Raw genomic sequence first — 21,838 nt, forward strand, 5'->3', positions numbered from 1 at the left:
GTCCTGCGGCGGCGACGACGTGAGGAAGTGCGGCTACCTGAGGAAGCAGAAGCACGGGCACAAGCGGTACTTCGTGCTGCGGGCCGAGAGCCCGCTGGCCCCCGCCCGGTTGGAGTACTACGACAGCGAGAAGAAGTTCAAGAGCAGCCTGCGGGCGGGGGGCGGCGGGGCGGCCCCTCTTTGCTGCCCGCCGCCCAAGCGGGTCATCCCGCTCTACCAGTGCTTCACCGTCAGCCGGCGTGCCGATGCCAAGCACAAGCACATCATCGCCTTGTACACCAAGGACGAGTACTTTGCTATGCTGGCGGAGAATGAGGCTGAGCAGGAGGCCTGGTACCAAGCCATCAGCGAGCTGATGAGCCAGAGCAAGAGGGGCTGCCTGGAACAGGAGGATCAGGCGGAGCAGCAGGTGGATGAGGACGACGAGCACTACGGGGCCTCCCTGAGGCCTGGCACTGTCTTCAAGGAGGTGTGGCAGGTTAACGTGAAGCCCAAAGGGCTGGGCCAGACGAAAAACCTCACTGGAGTGTATCGGCTGTGCCTCTCCAGCAAGGCTATCCATCTCGTTAAGCTTAACTCAGAGGTGCCCTCTGTCCACCTACAGCTGATGAATATTCGCCGCTGTGGGCACTCGGAGAACTTCTTCTTCATCGAAGTGGGCAGATCGGCCTCCATCGGGCCTGGAGAGCTCTGGATGCAAGTCGATGATTCTGTGGTGGCCCAGAATATGCACGAGACTTTTTTGGAGACCATGAAAGCGCTCAAAGCCTTTGCAGAGTTTAGGCCCCGAAGCAAAAGCCAATCTTCTGGTGGCGGTGGTGGTACCAATCCCATCTCCTTCATCACCACTAGGAGGCATCTGGGCAACCTGCCCCCCAGCCAGACAGGCTTACAGAGAAGATCGAGAACTGAGAGTGTGGTTGGAGGGACGCCTCCAACCACCAAGAGCAGCAACTCCTACCGCTTCAGGACATCCAGTGAGGGAGAAGGAACCATGACTAGACCTTTTAGGTCAGTGACAGGGAGCCTGATCCACCTCAACACCGCAAGGATGAATTTGGGCCGGCAAGAAGGGAGTGGAAGGTACGTTAGAGCTGCATTCAGCTCGTCATATCACACTAGGTCTGCTTCGCTGCCTGTGTCTCATTTTCCCTCCACTACAAGTCCCATCAGTGTTTCTTCGAGCAGTGGCCATGGCTCCGCTTCAGACATGTTGACCAGGCCGTCTAGCTCCTCTGTTTGTGGCTCTCCAAGTGATGGGGGATTTATCTCTTCTGATGAGTATGGCTCCAGTCCTGGAGATTTCAGGTACTTTAGGGTCCGGAGTAATACACCGGATTCCTTGGGAAACACACCACCTATCAGAGAGGAGAATTGTCTGAGTGAGTACATGTCCATGAGTAAGCAGCAAGTAGATGATAGCTCAAGAGATGATTATATGGAAGCGGAAAAGTGTTTCAGAAAAAGAACTTACTCTCTAACTAAACCAACTTCTGTAGCAGTGCAGCAGAAAACAACACAAACTACAGCTTTGTTAGATGAAGATTCTATAGGAAATCATGGACGATTACTTTACTCTGAAACACCAAAATTGAAAGGTAACCATGAATTGGAGTACAGTGACAGTAATCTTGATTCTATGTGCAACCAAAGCAGGAGTAAAGCCAGGGATGATGGATACATGCCAATGATGCCAGGCGTTGCATCCTCTCTGTCAAGTAACAGCGATTATTTGCCAATGACTCCTAAAAGTATGTCTGTTCCAAAACAGATTAACAATTCATGGTCACCATCTCAGGTCGACTCAAGAGGATATATGATGATGTTTCCAAAGGCAAGTTCTTCACCTGTACGGAGTCCTTTAACTGGATTTATTTCTAAAGGTAGTAACGAGAAGATTGTAAACAATGAATACATGGATATGTCACCTGGTAATTCGGCTCCAAAGCATCCCGGTGATTCAAATTACATACATACCAGTTCTGTTTCCAAAGGTTTCAGTTCGTATTTTTCTTTGCCTCGAAGCTTTAAGGCATTAACAGGACAAAATGGTGACCACAGTGAATATGTTCCAATGTCTTCACCTGGAAAACTCCTGTATGGTGGACCAGAAAATATAAAAAGCACCAACAGCGAAGTTCTGTCTAACGGCATCTCTAAGTCACCGGTGGCAAAAGGTTCAGATGAAGGACTGGTGCAGAACAGGGCTATGCGGCCAACAAGACTTCCCCTCGGTACAAGAGGGAGTAATACTATCCCCAGAATGTACGATCGCACAGTTCCACCTGAGCCAGCAAGTCCTGGTGAATACATCAATATTGATTTTAATGAAAAGGCAAGTAATACACCGTATTCTTTATCTGCAGAAGGATCGCCGTCATCTCTGGGTTCAAGTAGCGACCACAGACAGTCCCCACTCTCAGATTATATGAGCGTTGACTTGGATGTACAGTCACCAAAAGTAGCGAAAGAACTATCTAACTCTTTAACAGATATTTCAATTTATGCAAGTTCCAGTATTCCTAGAAGCCAACAAAATCCTGACTATGCTAGGCTCTCCTTTGGTACTGCGTGTGTTAGCGCTGCGAGTAACAGGACTGATGATTACACAGAGATGACGTTCAACATGGCAGCAACACCACCTCGGCCCTTCGCTGCTGAATCTGATGATGGTGTAAAGATGGATAGTCCTTCTTCCATAGTTAACAGACTGTGCATTGTTGATCGATATGCTGGTAGCAGTAGCTTTTCTGTTCCTAGCGCTGAGCCACCAATGGGACCGAAAGTTATCCGAGCTGATCCTCAAGGCAGGAGGAGACACAGTTCTGAAACCTTCTCTTCTGCTGGGACTGTGACGACATCTTCCTCCTTCTTTACTGATAGTAGCAAAAGACACAGCTCTGCCTCGTTTGATAATGTTTGGTTAAAACCAGATGAAAGCATTTCTGATGGTCAGGAAAGCAAAATGTCCAGGGATACCTCAACTGGATTTCAGAATGGCTTAAACTACATAGCTCTGAATTTGTGCGATGATCCAATAAGCTGTGAGGCAAGTACTGGGACGCCGACTTGCCATCTCCAAAATGGTACTTCAAGTTTGGACAGTGGAGCGTACGTAAGCATAGACTTCACCAGGTCTGATGGTCTGAAGTGTAACGCTGCACGAAAAGGTTTGTAACTTTACAAGCATTTTCCTTTCATGCATGCTTAACTATAGGAATTAAATTGTAATCTAATACTAAAATGTGGTCTTAAGAATGGGGTAAATGTTGCTATATAATCTGTCTTCCAGTACAGCTTTTCCTATAGGAGCGCAGTCACCTAACGACTGAACAAACACAGCAGAGGACATGGTCCTTGGCCTGCAGGGTATAGGTTTATGTAACTCTCCTAGGCAGTTAGAAGTGTTATCAAACTGCCATCTGCTCAGATATTTTTTATAAAATAATTTTGTTAGTATAAATATCTATCATTCTATGTTCTGAACTCTTGTTCTGAGATTATGATAGCTCTTCTTTTCTCCATTTGTTTTTCTCTTCTTCCTTTCTTATACCTAGATGGTTTTTCCAACTGTTTTGAAATTGAAGTTAAGTATTTTGTATCGTGGATAAAGAGAGCTGAAAGGTGCTAAATTAGGTTTAGAAATCAGAAGGTGGTGCTTGGATTTGTTTATTGTAGTAAATGTGGGTGAAATGCATATTTCAGAGCTTTGTGTGTGCAAATGTGTATGCATTTATTTATTTGAATCTTAGGTAAACAAGCTCACTTCTCTTTTTCTCCTGAAGGTTTGGTGTGCTACTTTTGAACTCTGCTCTCCTGAGTATCACGGTGTCCCGTGCAGAAGCCATTCCTGGTGGCTGAGTGGGGTTGTGGGGGGCTCCCGCAGCTCCTGCCCTTGCACTCACTGCCAACTGAGCAATGTCTGAGGGCATCTGCTGTACAGAGATCTGCCTGTTAGAAGGCAGTGAGGAGCACCTGTGGTAGAGGCAGAACTGACTCTGAGGGGATAAACTCTAGGTCTGAAGCTTTGGAGAGTGGGCTGCTCGCTCTCAAGCAGGCAGCAAAGTCTTGCTGAACTTAAGGTAAAGCAGTAAAGGTGTGTGTAGAAATTTAGGATGCTGGTGATGGAGAAGGAGAATATGGGCTTGTGAAGAGAGGCTTCTGTTTGTCCAGTCAGCTCTTTGCTGTCGTGGTGGGAGCAAATAATAACTGGTTGTTGGTGTTATTATGCATATCTCCTGGCCAAACAGTACTGTAGGATTGTCTTTGGAAGCGTAATCTCTCTTCTGGTACTAGTGGCCCGCACAACTCCTTGCAGTAATACACCTACCCAGGCAGAAAGCCATGTGTGTTGTAAGTGTTGTTTTCTTCTCTTTGCAAATGTGTATGTAGTCAATAATTGATGACTGCTAAGAGGAAATATTTAATCACTGTTGGACATTGATGTTTGTCTACTTGTCTGTCAATAGAGACAGCAGTAAAGGAACAGGCTGCTTCCGCTTTTAATTTTTTTTAGTTACAGTCTTAAATTAAATGATACTTTTTCCCCTTAGTTTCGCTTTAAAACTGTCTGAAGATGGAAGGTATTGCAGCAGCTTAAAATTGTGTAGCCCTTAATAGGGGAAGGTGTAAGCCTGACTCAGCTAGCATGCCATTCACAGTCTGGCAGCAGTGCTTGGGGCTGCTCAGAAATGTGTGGTTTGCCTCAGTGGTTTTTTTTCCCTGCTTTGTTTTGTTGGTTGGAATCAAATTTAGAAGACGTTGAAAGTTGCCAGTCCAAGAAGTGCTTTCTTCCAAAGTTAGTCTTTCAGCACTTCAAAGATTTTTCTGCTAAGTCAAAGAGAAGCTGACTGCTGTAGTGTTTGTTTTTTTAGAAGCACCCCAAAGACAGCAGAATTGCTGCTTGATCTTATTTCCCTCACATAACTAAAATGTGTATGATTTCTCGAGAGTGGGGAAAAAAACAACGAAGGTGATTTCATTCATTATTCAGTATTAAGAGCACTTTTCAGGAGACTGGTTAGAAAATGTACTTACTCTAAAGTTTTGTTTACTGCAGCTTCAGCAAAATATCCCCAGGCCTGTGCTTGGGTTTTTTCCTTGTCTATTACAAGTTGCAGGGGGAAGGAGCCTTGCTGCTGGTGTGTTTTGTTGCCAGTCTGCTTTCTGGAAATGAAACATGCATTAAAATGAAGTGAAAGAAGCTGCATATTAAAAACAAAAACAAACAAACAAAAAAACCCAAACACAACAAACAAAACAAAAAAACCAACATGGATGCTGGCAGGAAATTAAATGTGAGAATAGTAAGAGCTTAGGTTGGTGTTGCCTAACTAGGCCTAAAAAGAAAACAAAATTTTAAAACTCTGCTTCAAAACAAAGCCTAAGAGTTTTCCACAAAGGGAACGTAAAATATTTACGGTGTGCAGGAGGAGGGCAGGTGGAGGTGTGGGCACATTTGCTTCCAGGTGGCTCACAGAGTGGAGAGTGGATTGCAGAGCAGCCTGGGCTAAACCACAGCGTTATGAGGTGGTGGTGTATGGCTGTTTCTTTGTCATGGCTTAAAATTGTTGACTTTAAAGATACTGTTTTTCAGTCGCGTATTGAATCGTGTTTGAGCTGTAGTAAGCCTGATCTTAAAGTCTGTATTCCCTAACCAGCTTACCAGTTTCTGATGTGATTAAGCTTTTATTTTAATATTTAAAAAGGATGTATAATCCAGAAAAAATTGTTCAAGTTCCATTTTGAATAGTGAAAATAAATCCCTATTCTTAAACCTCTTATATCCTGACGAGGTGCAGTGTACCTGTGTGTAATTGATAGTCTTAATACTTTTGGGGTTTTTGCAGAAGTGAGTGCTGTCTTCATTTCGGCATCCCACTTTTCTAGTCTTCGCCTGAAAAATGGTCTGAGGTGAAAGAAATACATTCTTAAGGAAAATATTTACTAGGTGCGTTTACCCTTTACTTCCTAGGAAGGAGCTCCCCGTGTTTACTAAACTCTATCATGTGGAGATCTTTAATCTCCCTGAACTGCAGTTGTGCTGGAAGGAAAACACTTCCCAACTTCTGTTTGCTTTTTTTGTTTGCTTAAGTTAGATATTGTGTACAGTGACTCAACTGCATTCTCCGAACTGCTGAGAGTGAAATGGAGAGAGAGATTTCCAATGCATCATTGCCCCCTCTTTGTAATTCCCAAACTACTTCTGCTTCAGGTTCACTGATGCAAATCAAACTTTTTTTCCCCTTCTCCATTCATGAAATGGATGGAGGAGGGAAGGGCACTAATTTGAACTGATAAATAGAGCTTGCAATTCAACTTTTATTTTAGATTTAGGCAAAATTGAGGTCAGCTTTATGTTGAATAGTACGATAAAAAGAAAACAAGGTTCTGGTTTTGAGTGCTTGAAGTTTAAGGAGGTCATTAGCAAAACAGTTTCATCATGAGATCGTTACACAATATTGAAGCGAGCGGTTTGCAGTTTTGATTACGTGAATCTGAGTCATGAAATTTTGTGCTAGAAGTACGGAACACAAAAGCTACTTCAAACAGGGCTTAGCTAATGTATACCTTGTTGTTGGACCTTGTAGAAACTGGGGATGATAATGAGAATGGGGTGGTAATAAACTGCATAATGGGTCGTGCATAATAAAAGTTTCTTCAGACATAATTAGAAATACTAAACCTACAAAGATATCTTGGACTCCAAAAAACAAAACAGACTGTTCAGAGTAAATGCAGCACTCAGTTTAATACCAACCCACCTGTTTTACACCTACTCTTTAATCTTACCTCTACCTGATATCCTACTGGTATGTTCAGGTATTATTTCAGAAGTTCTCTAAAGCGCAGGATTATAATTTAAATGTTCCTCACCTTTTTAATCTCCTGTGTGAGGTTGCTGTGTAAGCTCTGGGGAGCTGGGAGGAGGGAAAACAAGTACAGCCGTAAAGGAAAAGTTTGATTCTAAATTATCCGGGTCCTTTATGGTACTTGTGTATTTCAAATGCAAAATCTTGAATTTGATGAACAGTGTGCACTTTCTGAAGTTCAGAAGCTGGAAGTTTTAGCTATTGCAAATATAGTAAATTACAGTTTACAGGATACCAGACAAATAACTGCCCCTTTGGATTTCAGAGCCGTGGTTTGTAGAAGTTTGCTTCAAACTGAGGCTCGTTTGTATCAGCAGAAGGTTTGGGGTAGGGAACTGCTTAAAAATAGCTTCAACAACCCTACTGAAATGCATCTGAATGCTGCCGTGCAGCCGAAGTCTTGCAAGTAGTGTAGGGATAATAATTCTTTGAAGGAAAAAAACCCAAACTTGAAGTCTTGCTATAACAGATGCTACTTTGTCTTGAGTGACTAACTGTAAAAATATAGGGTAACTTTCTCAAGTAGCATACAAGCTACTGAAGGCTGAACAGATTTTTGCCTTGCAATGTGGGAGTGAGTTAATTATGACATATTTGACCAGGAATCGGCTGGGTTTTACTTGTGCTCGGTGAGAAAATCTGCGCCGAGAATGTTCCCCTGCTGCTGGGAGTGAATGTGTGCAGAGTGTTGGGACTCCTGGAAATCAGCTTCCTAGACTTATGGCTGCAGTTGCAGCTGATGTTCTCGTATCTTTTGGGAAGTCTGACTTTCTGTGATTGTCCTGTAGATTTAAGCACTGCTAACGGGACACAGGAGTCTTGGGGGGAATCTGATACTGATGCAAAGTGGCTTTTTTTTTTTTCCTTCAGTCTTTTGATGAAATTTTAAGTATATTATTGTCCCAGCCCTTCCCTCCTGTGCTGCCAGAGGGGCGGGCAGACGGGGCTGTGGGATGCTGTTCCTGGGGCTGGCTGTGGGGCCCGGTGGCATGTTAGCATGACGCTCAGCTGGAAGCTCTGCTGGCTCCGTGTATGCCCTTCTTTATGAAAGGATCTTTAACAAGTTTTCTTCCTATAGATGGCTGGGAAGGGAGGGTTTATGCCTTGAGGTTTTGGATGGTACAAGAAGAGGTTGTATTGCTGTGTTGTGATTGGTGTGTGCTCTCCTGGTGGGTCTGTGGTGCTCCCAGCACGTGCTGAATAGTACACAGTGTGCTGACCGAAGTAACAAGGTTGTTTTTTTCCTGATCCAAACAAAGCAGGAAACAAACTCTGCAGTGATTTTGTTTAACTACTGTTGTGATCAAATGTGTCATTCTTCAATCCAAAGGAAAGTGGAATGTTAAAACTGGAAGGCAGGAGAGAGAGGGGAGCCTCCTGTTTTTTGGGGGCATTTATTATTGCTGTTTTATCCTAAGAAACTAGTGCTTGTATGACTCATCCATCAGTGGTCTGTGAGGACCTGGCTGGAAGATGAGCCCCATGGCCCCCCCTGCAAGTCACTGTTGGCTGTCTTTCACATTTAGCTTTGGCACATCAACAGCAATCTAGTGATTGAGTTGTGCTGTTGTCTTATTAAAGCAGAACCTTACAGTTTAGAGCAATTAATAAAAAGGAAAAAGTTTGTTCTAGTTTTAATCAAGCCCTGTGTCTCTGTAAAGGTCACTGTGCTTAGAGGTGGTTACATGTTAGTTGGGAGCTTTCATCAGTTGGTATGTGTGACATTCTCGAGGGCAGGGGGAAGACAAAAGTAAATGAGCCTGACTCATCAAAGGCATCTCTGAGGCGTTGCTTGACATCACAAGAATACCTTATCTAAAAGATCTTGAACATGCAAGTGTTTGGATTTCTGGAGATTTTCTTTGGGTGGGGCACTACCCCTACAGCAGCAGTAATAGACTGTTGTGGAGGGTTTTCTGCCTTGACGAACTGCATCTTGAGGGACAAAGGTTGATTAATTCAGAACACTTTTTCTAGCCATTTTGCTATATACTTGAATGCTAACAGTCTGAATTGTTAGTGTGTGTGTGTGTGTATAGGTGTGTGCTATGTGCCAGTGATTTCTGAGTTAAGTGTGAGGGCTGATCTTCCTTAATCTTCTGGGAAGAAAGGGCTTTTGAAAGAGATGGTTTATACTGAAATGAATACGGTTAAGATTTAGATGTAATTCCAAGGTGATGATACAATCCAACGTGACTGAAGAAAATTCAGAGATTTTTAATTAATGCTGACAGATGAGCGGTGCTTGTTTTTACTGCATGATATGCATGTGTGTATCATCAACCTACAAATATCACATTGAATTATTATTTCATTTATACAGTATATAAGAAGAGTATTTCTTTTCTCACTAGGACGTGAAGGGCTCATAAATGTGCTAATCAATTGGAGAAAGTTTTCACTTGTAAAAGAATGGGATTTTGCAGAATGACAGAAGATAACATGTTGGTTTTCTATTTCTGACAGTCATGGGAAATACGAAGTACAAGAATTCTGGTGAAATTTGCTTCTAAATTTATAGGGGCATTAATGAATAATATCCTCCTTTTGCTGGATATGGTGTGATTCTTTTCCATGCTTGTGCCAGGCTAGCCTGCTTTATTGTTCACAGCTCTTACTGAACAGGTGAATTTGCAGTAGGACTTTCTTGACACCTGGGTGGCTGGAGCCTGAAATGTTTTTGGGATCTGATGTTTCTTTTCACACAGATATCTTGGGACACCTAGAGTTTGCAGAGTTCTGAATGCAAGTGATGCTTCGTTAAATAAATGAGAGCCTGTCGTATACAAGACCAGGAAGAGCTGCTGATGTGACCCATGTGATAAAACATTCATGTGAAACTCCCATTTAAGATGTTGACCAATATTACAGTTTTTATGACAGCTTATTGCCAACTGAATTAATATAGTCTTGATAAACCATTAAACAGTGCAGAAAGACACCTCCTTGAGTCCAGGCACCTTGGGTGTCCTGGTGTAAGCAGCTGTTGCTTGCTCGGGTGAATGAGCTGAGGGCACTCATAAGTATTCCAGCTCATCTCCAGCTTGTTTGTATATAGAAGTCTAAAGCAATGTGGGCTGGGGGGTCAAAAAGAAGCAAAAATAGTTTGTGGAATATCATCTGTTCTAAGTTTCTTTATTAGAAATAATTGCGAGCGGCTTGATTTTCAATAATTGCATCACTGTTCAGGCTTTTGGAGTATTTGCTTTTGTGTGAAGGATGTTTGGAGGTATTTGCCATCTATATTTAACTCTGGTGGTTTTTTGGGTGGTGGCGCTGTTTTTAAGTTGCAGATTGTGGTGAACAAGGTAGTAGTTAAGAGTGAACTTAAAAACTGATCAGGCTTGATTTTGAGGTCATTCAGACAATACTATGACAGTGAATTCTACTCATAGATTTGCAGGAGTGAGATCTCGTGTTCAGTGCCACCAGCATGAGTGTGTTAGTCCCCATCTTGAAGAGCCCACCAGTCAGAAGACGAAATTGGAGAGACGGATGAAACTTAATGTGCTGGGGTGGAGAGCAAGATAGTGATCAAGGTGGCTGCCATTGGTAGTGAAGATAAGCACCTGGAAGAGATAAAAGGCTGTCTGAGAAAGGTTGTGAGAGAGGAAGCTGGTGGAGGCACTTGGAAGGGCATGCAGAAGGCAGGCAGTAATGGGAGGTAGAGCTATAAATACGGTGGTTGTAATGGTTTATATGACTTCAAGAGGATGAGGTAAATGTCAGAACATGGGCCAGGTTATTAATTTTGGTGAGAGGAATGTGGGCCAACATGTATCTCCGAGTTAGGAGCATGTCCTGGTGTTTACTTCTCCCTCTTAGATGTGGAATGTGTTGTTTTTGTTGTTGTTTTGTTTTTGTAAGTTAGGTTTCCTGCAGCCACGTGACTGATGGATTTGGTGCGGCAGGGATGTGGGGATGTGTGATGGAGCACAGAATCACCCTGCGTGGGGTCAATGTGCATTCAGTTAATGTGATGTGGACACCTGCATCTTACAATCTTCCTGAGACTTCGATCCAAAAGCAGACGGGGTGATGAAGCTGCTCTGGCATTACTGTTTCTTTTTTGTTTCTGTTGTAGCAGATCTTTAGGCAGCGTCTCCAGATTCAGGCAGTCTTCTAATGTTAGGGGCCTGGGGGTGTATTCACCTTCAGGTCTATAACTGGTGTAAATGCATTGGGAGTCCAGCTTGAGGAGGTCTGAGTACACACTTGATTAAAACTTGGCTGTGTATAGGCATAGTGTAGCTGACCTCTTGTGAGCTCCGGAGCTGCCTCTGGGAGCTGAAGGCCCTCTCTGTGGCTGTGCTGGGATTGAGAAGGCTTTGCCTCGTGCACGCAGTCTAATCCTCCTCTTCCCCACCTGCAAAAACGAGGGCTGTGGGGACTCATGCAGACTCAATGACATGATAATTAGAAAATGGAAAAAATCAATGCATGCCACTGCTTGGTGTGGTAGCAGGCAGGGGCTGATGCCGAGCGCTCTGTGCAGGCACACGTGGGCTGAAGGCAGGGCTGAGGGCGGTGTGGTCGCCTGGTATGTGGCTGCACAGCAAGTTTCTGCCTTTGACAGTCGCTTATGGCAACAGAGGTGAAAGAAGAAAAGTGCTGAATGCTTTCAAGTGTCAATGACTAAAGGGCTTGGGAAGAGCAAAGGATGAATTAGAAGATGTGAAACTTCCTTATAGAAAGGAAATATCGTGAAAAGAGACTTGAAAGGTGTGGAGCCGTGCCATTAGTCATGAATGACAGTGTCTTTTGTCTCTGAGTTGTGCTGGTGGGAATGGCTGCGTCCGTTCAAAGCAGACCTGCAAGCAGACATTGCCTGGCTGAGGAAGAGCAGGGCAGGCTGATAGAACACCTCCCCTAGGCGTGCTCTCAGCCTCTGATGCTTTTTCAGCTTGGGGGATTTCCTGAGCCTGATGCTGTCTGTTTCATAACCTGGTATGGGTCTTTGCTCCAAGTACTTTTCCAGTCTCTCTGATGCTGTGTAATGCTGTGTATCTGCGGCAGCCTCCAGTGCATGCTGTACACAGGCCTCTTTGCATCTATTTTGGACCTGACTTTTGGCAGCCCCATCATTGTGTATTAGAGGAGATAATGAGCTCTATCTTTCGCCTCCATGCCACTTAGGATTTTGTAGATGTTGCATCCTCTTCTGCCATACTCAGCCTGTGTGCTTTGGCGGCTTCCTGCACCGCGTGCAGTGGGGACACACGCTGTATCTGTGTTCTTAAAATTAACTGCTGCCTCCCAGTGCCTCCATACAGGCTGGTTACTCTAGGTCCTTTCTGAAAGCGAGAAGCAGACCTGTGCTGCTCTGTACCTGTGTTCCCTGTGGCTGTGGTCTTTTTCTCGTTGTTTCCCAACAGTTCTCAGCATCTGCCTTGCAGGAAGAACACAGGTGGAAAACATTCCTCTCTACTGATGTTTACGGGCTCTCAACCTTTGTCACGAGAGTGGAGCAAACTGCAGCAGGTCGTACTGCCATAAGGCACACAAACAAGGTCTGTTTGGCTAAAATTTAGCTGTTTTCTGCCAGCTGGGAGGTCAGCCAGAGCGTGCTGCTACAGCTTTTTTTTCTTTTTCTTTTTTTTTTCCAAAAACAGAACTTTCTTCTTTCTTCTGCAACATGGAAATCTGATATGCTAAGCTCCTGTGTTTTGACATGGGCAGACATTCATTCGTAGTATTGTCTTGCTATATTGAGAAGGATGTTTAGTTTACAAACAAACAAACAATAAAACCAAAAAAAAAAAACAGCTTATCAATCTGACTGGTTTGGTTTGATTTAGTGTTCCAGCCCTGCCAGAACAGCATGTGAGCTTCCTAATTCTAGGAATAGCGTTGGTGAAGGATGGAAACCAGGGAGTGTGCATAATGCCTTCCTAGAAACTCCAGTACTGTTCACTGAAGCAGGAAAAGAAGCCACTGCTGCAGGAGATAAGGAATTTCTGCAAAGCAAATAAAATGATCACAAAGCATGGGAGAGGTTTTTTTTTAGCTTGTGAAGTTGCCCAGCACTAAGTACTGGAACTCTCCTTTGAGTTGTAGATGGAGTACTTATTTCCAGGGTTTAGAAACACAAAGTTACTCTTATATCTTGAAGAACTTAATTCACTGAGATGTGCTGTTACCAATCGCTTTGTTTAAATGGCTTATGCAATGAAAAATAGATCATGTAACAGTTTTTTTTAACAAGTTGTTTTTTTGTTTTTTTTTTCTCATGGAAAGGTCAGTCAAATCACAGGCACAAAATATATTCATTAGCTTAGTTTGAACATCATTACTTTGTTGCTGAATGGAGGAAGTATGTGAAATATGTGCTTAATGGTATGGGTATAGCTGAGTGTACACCCAAATAAGGATGTTTCTGTGTGTCAGGGCCTTGATTGGGTTAGTCAGGTAGAGCCACTGAGTGTGCAGCACTCCAGTGAGAGCATGCAATGCAGCGTGTCTGTTTCTCTGATACGTGCTTGTCAAGTTGGCATCCGAGCGTGCGAGTTGAGAAGAAATCCTTCACTCAGATAACACCGCTTGCCTCTGAGTTATGCCATTAAGTTAAAACCTGAAGAAGTAGGAAAATGGCACAGGATAGTTAACTGTGGTTAACTAAGGTCTGGGGTAACAGAATTCTCACTGGTTTGTGAAGGATGTATTGCAGCAAGTCCATTCCCCTGCCAGGCCGTGCGATGCGACGTGTCGCGCCACGGGGATGCGGCGTCCCACGGCACTCCTGCACATGCATGTTGTGCCCAGCTGCTGCTGTGCCCGATGCTGTGCTGTACAACAGGACGCCGTGTGCTCGCTGTGTGCTGCTGTTCTCGGCCTTCTGATCTGCGCCAGGCTGCTGAACGCCGACTTTCCCCTAACCTGAGGTTCAGGAAACTGAGAACTTCGGTGGTGTTCTTCAGAAGGCTTTAAATTGCCTTAGTCTTTGATGTGGAGATCTTAATCATTTAATTATCTTAAATTAATATCTTCTGTAAGCAAAGCTTTTATCCTTTTAGGAATCAGTTTCAGGATTATGTCAGTAAAAGGCCTTCCTGTAAAAACATACTATTTAGGGTGGATTTCTTGGAGGGAAACGGGACGTGTCTGCTCTGCTCCTAAAACCTCGTGGTGTGTTTTAAAGCGGTCTGACTTGTGTGACCGTAGTAATTCAGGTGCAGGAAATGAAGTGTGTATTGGATATATTCTCATCTGATACGCTTCCAAATAGAACACACAGAGTGCACAGTCTAAATAATTAAGACTGATCTAATCCTCTGCATCTAATTTCTATGAAACTATGGATTTCTTGTTCATAGAATACATGCAGAGCTCTATTTTAGCACATTAATTTTGAACGAAATGTCTTTCTGGGCAGTGGCTTGCTGCCATCTCAGTTCAAGCATTCGCCCTCGTAGTTTCTCTTCTGTCTTCTCGATCTTTTCCTTCTGATCATTTATTCCTTGGAAAGATGACAGCTCTATATAGTTTCATAATCAGATCCCATCTCAAATGGGTGAATTTAAATTGACTTGTGTACTGTGGAGAACATTAGTTTAGTTTCCCAAGCTCTGCTTATGTGTTTTGAGAGGTGATCTGGGAAAGTTTTCTGGATGCTTTCTGCATTCATTTTCCATACTGAATGCTCATAGGAAGTTGAATTTAGGAACAGAGCTGAAGTTGGAATAAACAGGAGAGTCCTGCACGTTCAGGCTTTTGCTGCTGGTGTTGTTGCAGTGACCAGTTACCAGATCTATTTGTTTCTTACCTTGAGGTGGATTGAGGAGATCTTGGAAAAGCTCCTGAAAGCCAGGGACGTGCTTACACCAGCTCTGAAAGCACAAGTCATCTTTAGAGCTGACCAGTGAGTTTCATTCAGTGCCATTTGTTTTGGGAGCGGGGCAGTTCTGTGAGCGTTGTTCCTCCCTTCCTGGCCAGCCCACACCTCATCTCTGCTTTCCTCTTGGAAGACATGCGTTGTTTATCTGACAGCTCCCTTTGCAGTTCCATCAGTGTTGAGTCAAATACATTCATGTGGTATCGGCAACGAAACACGAATCATCTGTTTCATATTATTGATCAGCAAGTCTCAAATTTGTGCTGTGAACGTGGAAAACTGTTGACTGGTGGATCTTATTGTGGACACTGGGGTAAGAAGATCTGCCTTCCAGGAACTGTGCTGCTTCCCCTGGTGCCCTTTGTCCTGCATTAGTGTCATGGCATGGGGAGCTGAATCCCTGCAAATCTCACTGCCCGAGCACTGCTATAGTCCTGGGATAGGACTTTTCCTAGGGACCTTCTCATGAGGAACCACATGGAGATGGAAATCCACAGCCCTGCTCTGGGTATTAGCAGCACTACAGACAGCGGCCTTTTCTCCTCAACACTGACCCTGTTTCAAAGCTCTGACTGATCGCTGCTCCTGTGTGTGCTCAGCTGGAGCTGCCTTCACGGAAATGGAGCCATACACAGGGTCCTGTGGGCAGCTGGGTTCCTGCTGGTAGCAGCTGTAGCCCTGAGAGCTGTGGGGCGTCCTGGGGGTGCCATGGGAAGCTGCTGCTGTTGGCCATGGTGCAGCTCCACAGCTCAGAAGCAGCTGCCTGGGCTGCCCTGGTGCTGCAGGGACCTCTCTGTTCATGGGCTCAGTTCGTGGGAGGGGTGCAGGGTTGCTTCAGTGTCCTGAGGGGGTGTGAGCGGGGGCCCTTCCTGTACAGCTGTATCTATAGCCATAAATAAATGCTGAGGCTTTTGTCTTGCCAGAAAGAGGCGATGAGCAGCAGCCAGCTGTGCTGCTCCAGCTGCAGTGCTTGTTTCCAGCAGTGAGGAGCTCAGAGCTTTGCTAGCAGCCAGCAGCTCTGGTCTGAGGTGCTCGGGGTGTTGTGATGCTGCTGTAGGTGATGTCACTTGGGGCTTCCTTCTGTTTGTTTAAAGTTCCCACAACTTTGTTTTAGCTTAAAAACTAAGGGGAAACGTGAAAACTGTTGTTTATAATCATGGGAGAGGAGGAAGAGGACCTCATGTACAGCCTGGGAAAGAGCTGGAAGTGCTGTGCGGCCCTGCCCAGGAGCACTGGGAGCTGTGACAGCTCAGCTGAGGCTGTTCTGGTTCCCTACAAACTGATGTTCAGCTGGGGCTGCGATTTGCTCCCCCTTAGCTAGCATCAGTTACCCTGCTCCTGTGGTGTGCCGAGTTTGTTCAAAAGAACCGAAGTTAGGAGTGCAGCAGGTTTTCCTGCTCTTAGGCTTTTCCTTCTTCCCCTCTCAACCATCTGAAATGCGATTTGGCAGTTTATAAGAGTTTCTACAAACTTGGAGGTATTTATAAGCACTGAGTTGTGCCACGTGGGATGATCCTGCTCAGGCGGCCCGGCCCTGGCTGCTCGCGGCACTGGCGGGGATCAGAACAACTCGTCAGGCAGCTTCCAGGTGAGCGTTAGGTGTGGAGGAAAATGCACTGACAAAAGCAGAGACAGTTTTTGAAGTTCCTTTCATGTAAGCTCATAGGTGCGGAGCAGGGAAGAGGTGGGGGTGTTGGTAGATGTTAATTTGTCCTGAATGCGAGTTTAATGCAGAAGCCTAGGCAGTTCCGATGGCTCTCTGGTGTGCATCGCTGAGGTGTGATTGGCCTCAGGCTGTGGTCTGTGTTTTCGTCCTTTGGTCCTACAACAAAATACTTATCTGAAGGGGAAAAGCATTTCAGAAATAACAGCTTCACTCGGCCTTTGTGAAAACAAAGCTGCAGCTAATACATGGTGCCTTGTGTGTGCCGAGGAATGGCCTTCTGTAGCAATCCTAGCGTGTCTGTGAAATAACAGAAATGGAGATTTTTGCGGGTGTATTTTTTTTTTCTGGCTGTATTTTCCTCGGATTACAGAAAACGAGTTGCTGTGTCTTTGGAGAGTGGTGCCCAGCCCTGGTGCCGGGCCCAGCAGCACAGCCCCTCCGTGCCCTGCCGTTCCGGCGCAGGCAGAGCCTGGGGCAGCCCCTGCACTGCTGGCTGCTGTCTTTTGAAGCGGCGGTTTCTCTGTAGGGCTGTGAAATCTGAGCTCCTGTAGCTTAGGGTGGAGCGGTGTGTTTAACGTGTGCGTGCTTTATGTGATGGAATATGCAAGTAAACATACAGGTTTGCATTAGTATGTATCACATTTGCTTGTGCTCTCACCGCCACATTTTCTTCAGCGTATACCTGGGGCAGAAGTAATTTGGTACTGAGCTTTCTCTAGCAAAACGCTGAGACCCAAGTGCTGTCCTTGTGGCCCCACAGAAAGCACAGCTCCTGTTGGGGCCAGGGCCCCTCTGCCCCCACGGTCTGAGATATTCTCTGTAGTACTGCTGCCCCTGATGGCAAAGGGCTCTCCCTGAGCAATGGGAGCTTGTGCAGCATGGTTTGGAGAGGGGAAGTGAGGCTGCTCCTGCGTTTGATGTTTCCTGAAGACTTTCTCCTTTACCCTAGCTGCCATTTGTGCTCTGGTAGCAAACTTGCTGCTTACTCCCTCCCTAAGTGGCAGCGGGGGCCGGTCCTGCAGGTGGGCAATGCGAGGGAAGAGCCACCCGGTGCCCTGAGGGCTGTGCTGAAGAGGGGAAGGAAGACATCTGCAGATGCCATCTCTGCACATGCCAGGGGAGGAATAGTGCGGGCACAGCTGCTCGAAGAGTGGAGACTGTTGTCAGTAGATGCAGCCCATGTGCTTTGTGAGCATAAATGCACAATGGGAAGGGCAGTGCTGGAGATGTAAGTGGTCCAGAAGGATGTACAGCTCAGGGAAGTGTTGTGCTTAGATAAGCAAAGGGTAAAAATAACAGAAGTGATGGAAGGGGACGGTCTGTCAGGACTGTGATGCTGTGGGTTGGCTGACAGTGGCACTCCAGACTGAAAATGAGTGTTCATACAGCTGTGCTGGGAGCAGGAAGGGTTTGCAGTGAGACGTGGCTCTCTGTACATTCCAGTTGTGCTCTCACCACCAGGTATTTGCCTCCCCCCTTTGGGCGTTCCCATCCCAGGAGCCTTACCTTGGCACACACGTGTGTAATTGCAGAGCTGGTGTTTTGCTCTGGGGCCATCCTCCCTGCCGCCCCACCTCTGTCCTGTCACCCAGACATGCCTTCCTGCTGTACTCGAGGGTTTTCCCCTTTCCTCTTACTGAGCGCTTTGTATTTTGCTTTTTCCCGTCACTTTGAGGTCACTGGTTTTAGCTGACAGCAGTAAAGATGGTTCTGGAGGTTTGGTGCTGCAGATGTGCACTTCTGTATGGTGGGTTACCTTTCAGTGAGACGAAAAGAAAACTCCACTCTGGGGTATTTGTTGTTATAACTAAACTATGCTTTTTCCTGAAAAGTTGAGGCCAGGGCACACAGTTGTTGTGACTTGCAGTGTTTATATTGCAGTTCTCTGCCTGTTGTGAATAGGAGTGTTTGTAGTTACACCTGGGGGAGCACAGCCCTGCCAGGGAGCTGCCTGCATGCAGTGCTGTCCCTTCTGCCATGGATGAGCTCCATGCATTCTCCTCACTAGCAAATATTTATTTCCCATGTAACTTGCATTTAAATTGTCACTTTTTTTTTTCTTCCTTTCCAGACTGACTACATTGCCATGGAAACCGTAGTTGGAAGAGAAGACTTTTCTGCTGGAAACTCCAGAAACTGTGTGGTGCTTTTGGAAGCCAAGCTCAGCTCCAGCCGGCTACTTTCATTTCCACCAGCACGGACACATCCTTCCAATTAATTTTGTCATAGACATCAGCTCTCTACAGTTGAATTAATTTGAATTGAGATTTTTTCATAGCTGTGCTTTGGTGATGGAAATTGGTCTTTCCTGTCATGTCTAACTGGGAGGCAGCATGAATGCTAACAGGAGATCCTCACACACCCTTCTCTTCCTCCTGCCTCTCCCATTAATTTGTTTTTATTTATATTCTGAGATGTCAAAGCTGGTTTCCGATGTCTGCTTACTGTGGGTTTTGCTTCTCTGGTACGTTAACAAGTGGTCAGCTTAAAACATGCTGTTAGTGGAACTCGGAGCTTTCTTTGGGTGGGCGGGAGGAGGAGGGAGAGGTTGAGGGGAGAACCTGCAGGGCTGAACCGGTCTGGAAAGGAGAGACCTCTTCTGCCTTTGTTTGTTTTGCTTTCATGGTACGAGAGAGACTTCTTGATCATAGGCTAGAGTACTTTAAATCAAATGTCTGTCACGGCTTAAGCTGACTTTTTTGCTCAGAATTTTGGTATGTACAAAGTAGGATTAATGGGCTGGTTGTCTTGTAGATTGTTTTTGTTCTTACCCTCATGATACTTGTTTATAAACATGAATTGTGTAAAATGAGGTTTTTGTTCATGCATTCAAATGGAGGAGCGCAGAGTCATATCCAGCGTTTGTGACTTCTGCGTTACGTTTGTCAGCTGTAGCTTCTTAAAGAAAAACCACCCTAATTGATCTTACTTTCAGCCGAGGTCCCGTCTTTAATCTGGGACTGTTCTTGTTCTTTCTTTGTGGCATAATGGGAAGAAGTAAAATATTGGCTCTTCAGTTGTCCTTACCCCAGTTATAGGAGTGCAAACAATGATTATTTGACGTTTTCTAAAATAAATTGCAGAAAAATCAGGGCTTAAGTGCTTCACTCTAGTACTGATATATATATATATATATATTTTTTTTTTGGTTGAAATGAGTTTAGGCTTTTAACACTGCTATAAACGTAAAGAGCATGACACTAGTTGTTGGTCCATGCCATGTATAATGAAAGGCACTGACGATTGGAAAAGGGTTTAGAAGTGGTACATAAATCCTCATGCTGTACTGCACCACACAGCTGTACTCCTCTGCACTGTATATTGTACAACAACCAGTTGGGCTGCCTCGCTCTAACACACAACCTTTACAGTACCGGTACAGTTTGTAGATCCAATCAGACACTGTCACTTTTGCTCGGTGGTGTGCACCCAGATCTGTTTTTGAGTAGGATTAAGATGTACGTGTCAAGTTTTGGAGGCGACTTTTTGGGAGGCTGGTATCCATCAGCTGACGCAATGTCTGGTGACTGGAAGAACTGTTGTACAGGGTTTAAAAGCACAGATTGCGATTCTGGAAGAGAAGTTTAAGTTGGTACAGATATTTGTTGCTGCTAAACATACACTAATGAAAAATATGACCACTTTTCTAGACCATGATACTGTCTTGCCATATAGCTTTTGTTTGGTCTTGTAAATTAATAATGCAATACGTAGACAGCTTTTTATAAAGCTTTACATCTTTTTTAAGAAATCATAATTTGGATGAAGATAGTTCTAAACCTTTAACGTGAAAGGAAAAGGTTGTTTTGAAGAAAAACGTACATACCTATTTCATATTAGATCCCTGAGGCTGCCATTGTACAATATACAGCACTGATTTAATAAATGCTGAATAAATAATTAAATGGGTAACCTCAACTAGAGTGGTACAAATACTAACAGGTACGGCATAATAAATATGCAATCTTTTTGAATCTCTTAGTTTACAGCAACTAATTTATTCAGTATTGTGCTGGAAGAACATTTTCAGAATATGTAAAACATATCACTATGTATACTACCTTCCAGCTACCCGTTTATGCTGCTGTATAGTACAAAATACCAATGATGGAACAATGTTTGTCCTGTAAATTTAATTTGATACTGGACAGTTATCGTCTGTACAAACTAAAACATATATGGTTGAAACTGTTCATTATATTTGCTATTTCTGCTTCACAGATCTGTTTTAAAGTTGAGCTGATTGATCTGGCTTTGTCTTCCATTGTAAATATTGTTATGTTGTTTTCTTTGTAAAACACATCGCATCTGCGGTTCTGGGAGACTGGCTTGAAGCTCTGTATAGTGTTTATATTTATCTGACTTGGCTTTCCATAGAGCTACTTGCAGTAAATACGTGTTCATGTAGCTCCGTGTCTGGGTTTTATTTTTAAACTTTTGTTTTCTTCCGTCGAAAATGTTGTTGCTTGTGTGTGTGTGTGTGTGTGTGTGTGAGAGAGAAGAGAGAGAGAGAGAGAGAGAGAGAGAGAGAGAGAGACAGAGAGAGAGGGAGAGATGTTTCCTCCTTTAAATGCAGAGTAGTATGCCAGTTTTTGTTCAGAACTTTGTTTAGCACTGGGCATGGAAGTTCCATCATCAACCCATAGTAGCCTGGGAAGGAACTTCTAGCAGAGTGTCAAATAGGTGGCTCAGACCTTAGGGTAAAAGGATCCTGTATGGCTTTGAGATGTGTTTAGGTCCCAGTATATAAAAACAAATATGTAAAAACAAAACCTACATAGATATCTCAGTTTTCAGGTAATGGACCCACTTGTAGAAACAACGGAGCTTAAGCAGGAAATACCAACAAGTTGTAGCGCTGTTTCACATCCTTACTGATGTGAACGATGTGTTAATTCTGCATGGAAATAACTTAAAGCCATAGACCTGAGCATGTCTGCTCTCCATAAATGTGGGTGGCTACTTTGAAATGTCCTTTCTTTAAAAACACCTAATTTAACTCTTACTCTGTTATTCAGAATACTGCATTAAAACAATTTGGTAGAAGTCAAGTTTGCTTGAGGAATAGAATTTTCTCCAACTAAACGGGCCCCCTTACTTAGGGCCTCATTTTATAGCTTGTAGCTTCTATTGGGAAGAAAAACAAAAACAGCCCTACCAGCAGAGAATAGTGAACATCATCCAAACGCTGTCAGGACTGTTGCAACAGCCTCTCATTAACTGCTTTGAGACCTCTGACTGGAAGTCTCGCTGGACCTGAAATGAGCTGTGCTTGAGGGCTTTTTGTTGTTGTGTTTGTTGGGTTTTTTTTTCTTTTTGTTTCGTTTTTTTTGGAAGGGGGGGGGGGCTCAGACACAGCATTTTAGGCTGTTTTTTCAAACTTCTTTAGATGAAGCATTGACAGAACTCACAACTTCTAGAGCATGATGAAAGCCCTCAACTGATTCCAGAAAGCAGCAGGACTTCCTA

General features: G+C 44.4%; 1 protein-coding gene across 1 annotated transcript; it reads left to right on the top strand.

The window, feature by feature from the left end:
* The first annotated feature begins 6 nt into the window (after positions 1-6).
* On the top strand, positions 7-20,776 carry IRS4 (insulin receptor substrate 4). The gene is made up of 2 exons (XM_010715377.1): positions 7-3,170; positions 18,441-20,776. The coding sequence occupies exons 1-2, from the start codon at positions 299-301 to the stop codon at positions 18,443-18,445; spliced, it is 2,877 nt and encodes a 958-aa protein (XP_010713679.1). The 5' UTR covers positions 7-298; the 3' UTR covers positions 18,446-20,776.
* The last annotated feature ends 1,062 nt before the right edge of the window (positions 20,777-21,838 follow it).

The sequence above is a fragment of the Meleagris gallopavo genome, chromosome 9, assembly GCF_000146605.3.
Source record: "Meleagris gallopavo isolate NT-WF06-2002-E0010 breed Aviagen turkey brand Nicholas breeding stock chromosome 9, Turkey_5.1, whole genome shotgun sequence".
Taxonomy (NCBI): Eukaryota; Metazoa; Chordata; class Aves; order Galliformes; family Phasianidae; genus Meleagris; species Meleagris gallopavo.

Bases quoted from the DNA above. Each gene is read 5' to 3' on its own strand.
- IRS4 (XM_010715377.1), top strand. From the start codon at position 299: ATGCTGGCGGAGAATGAGGCTGAGCAGGAGGCCTGGTACCAAGCCATC.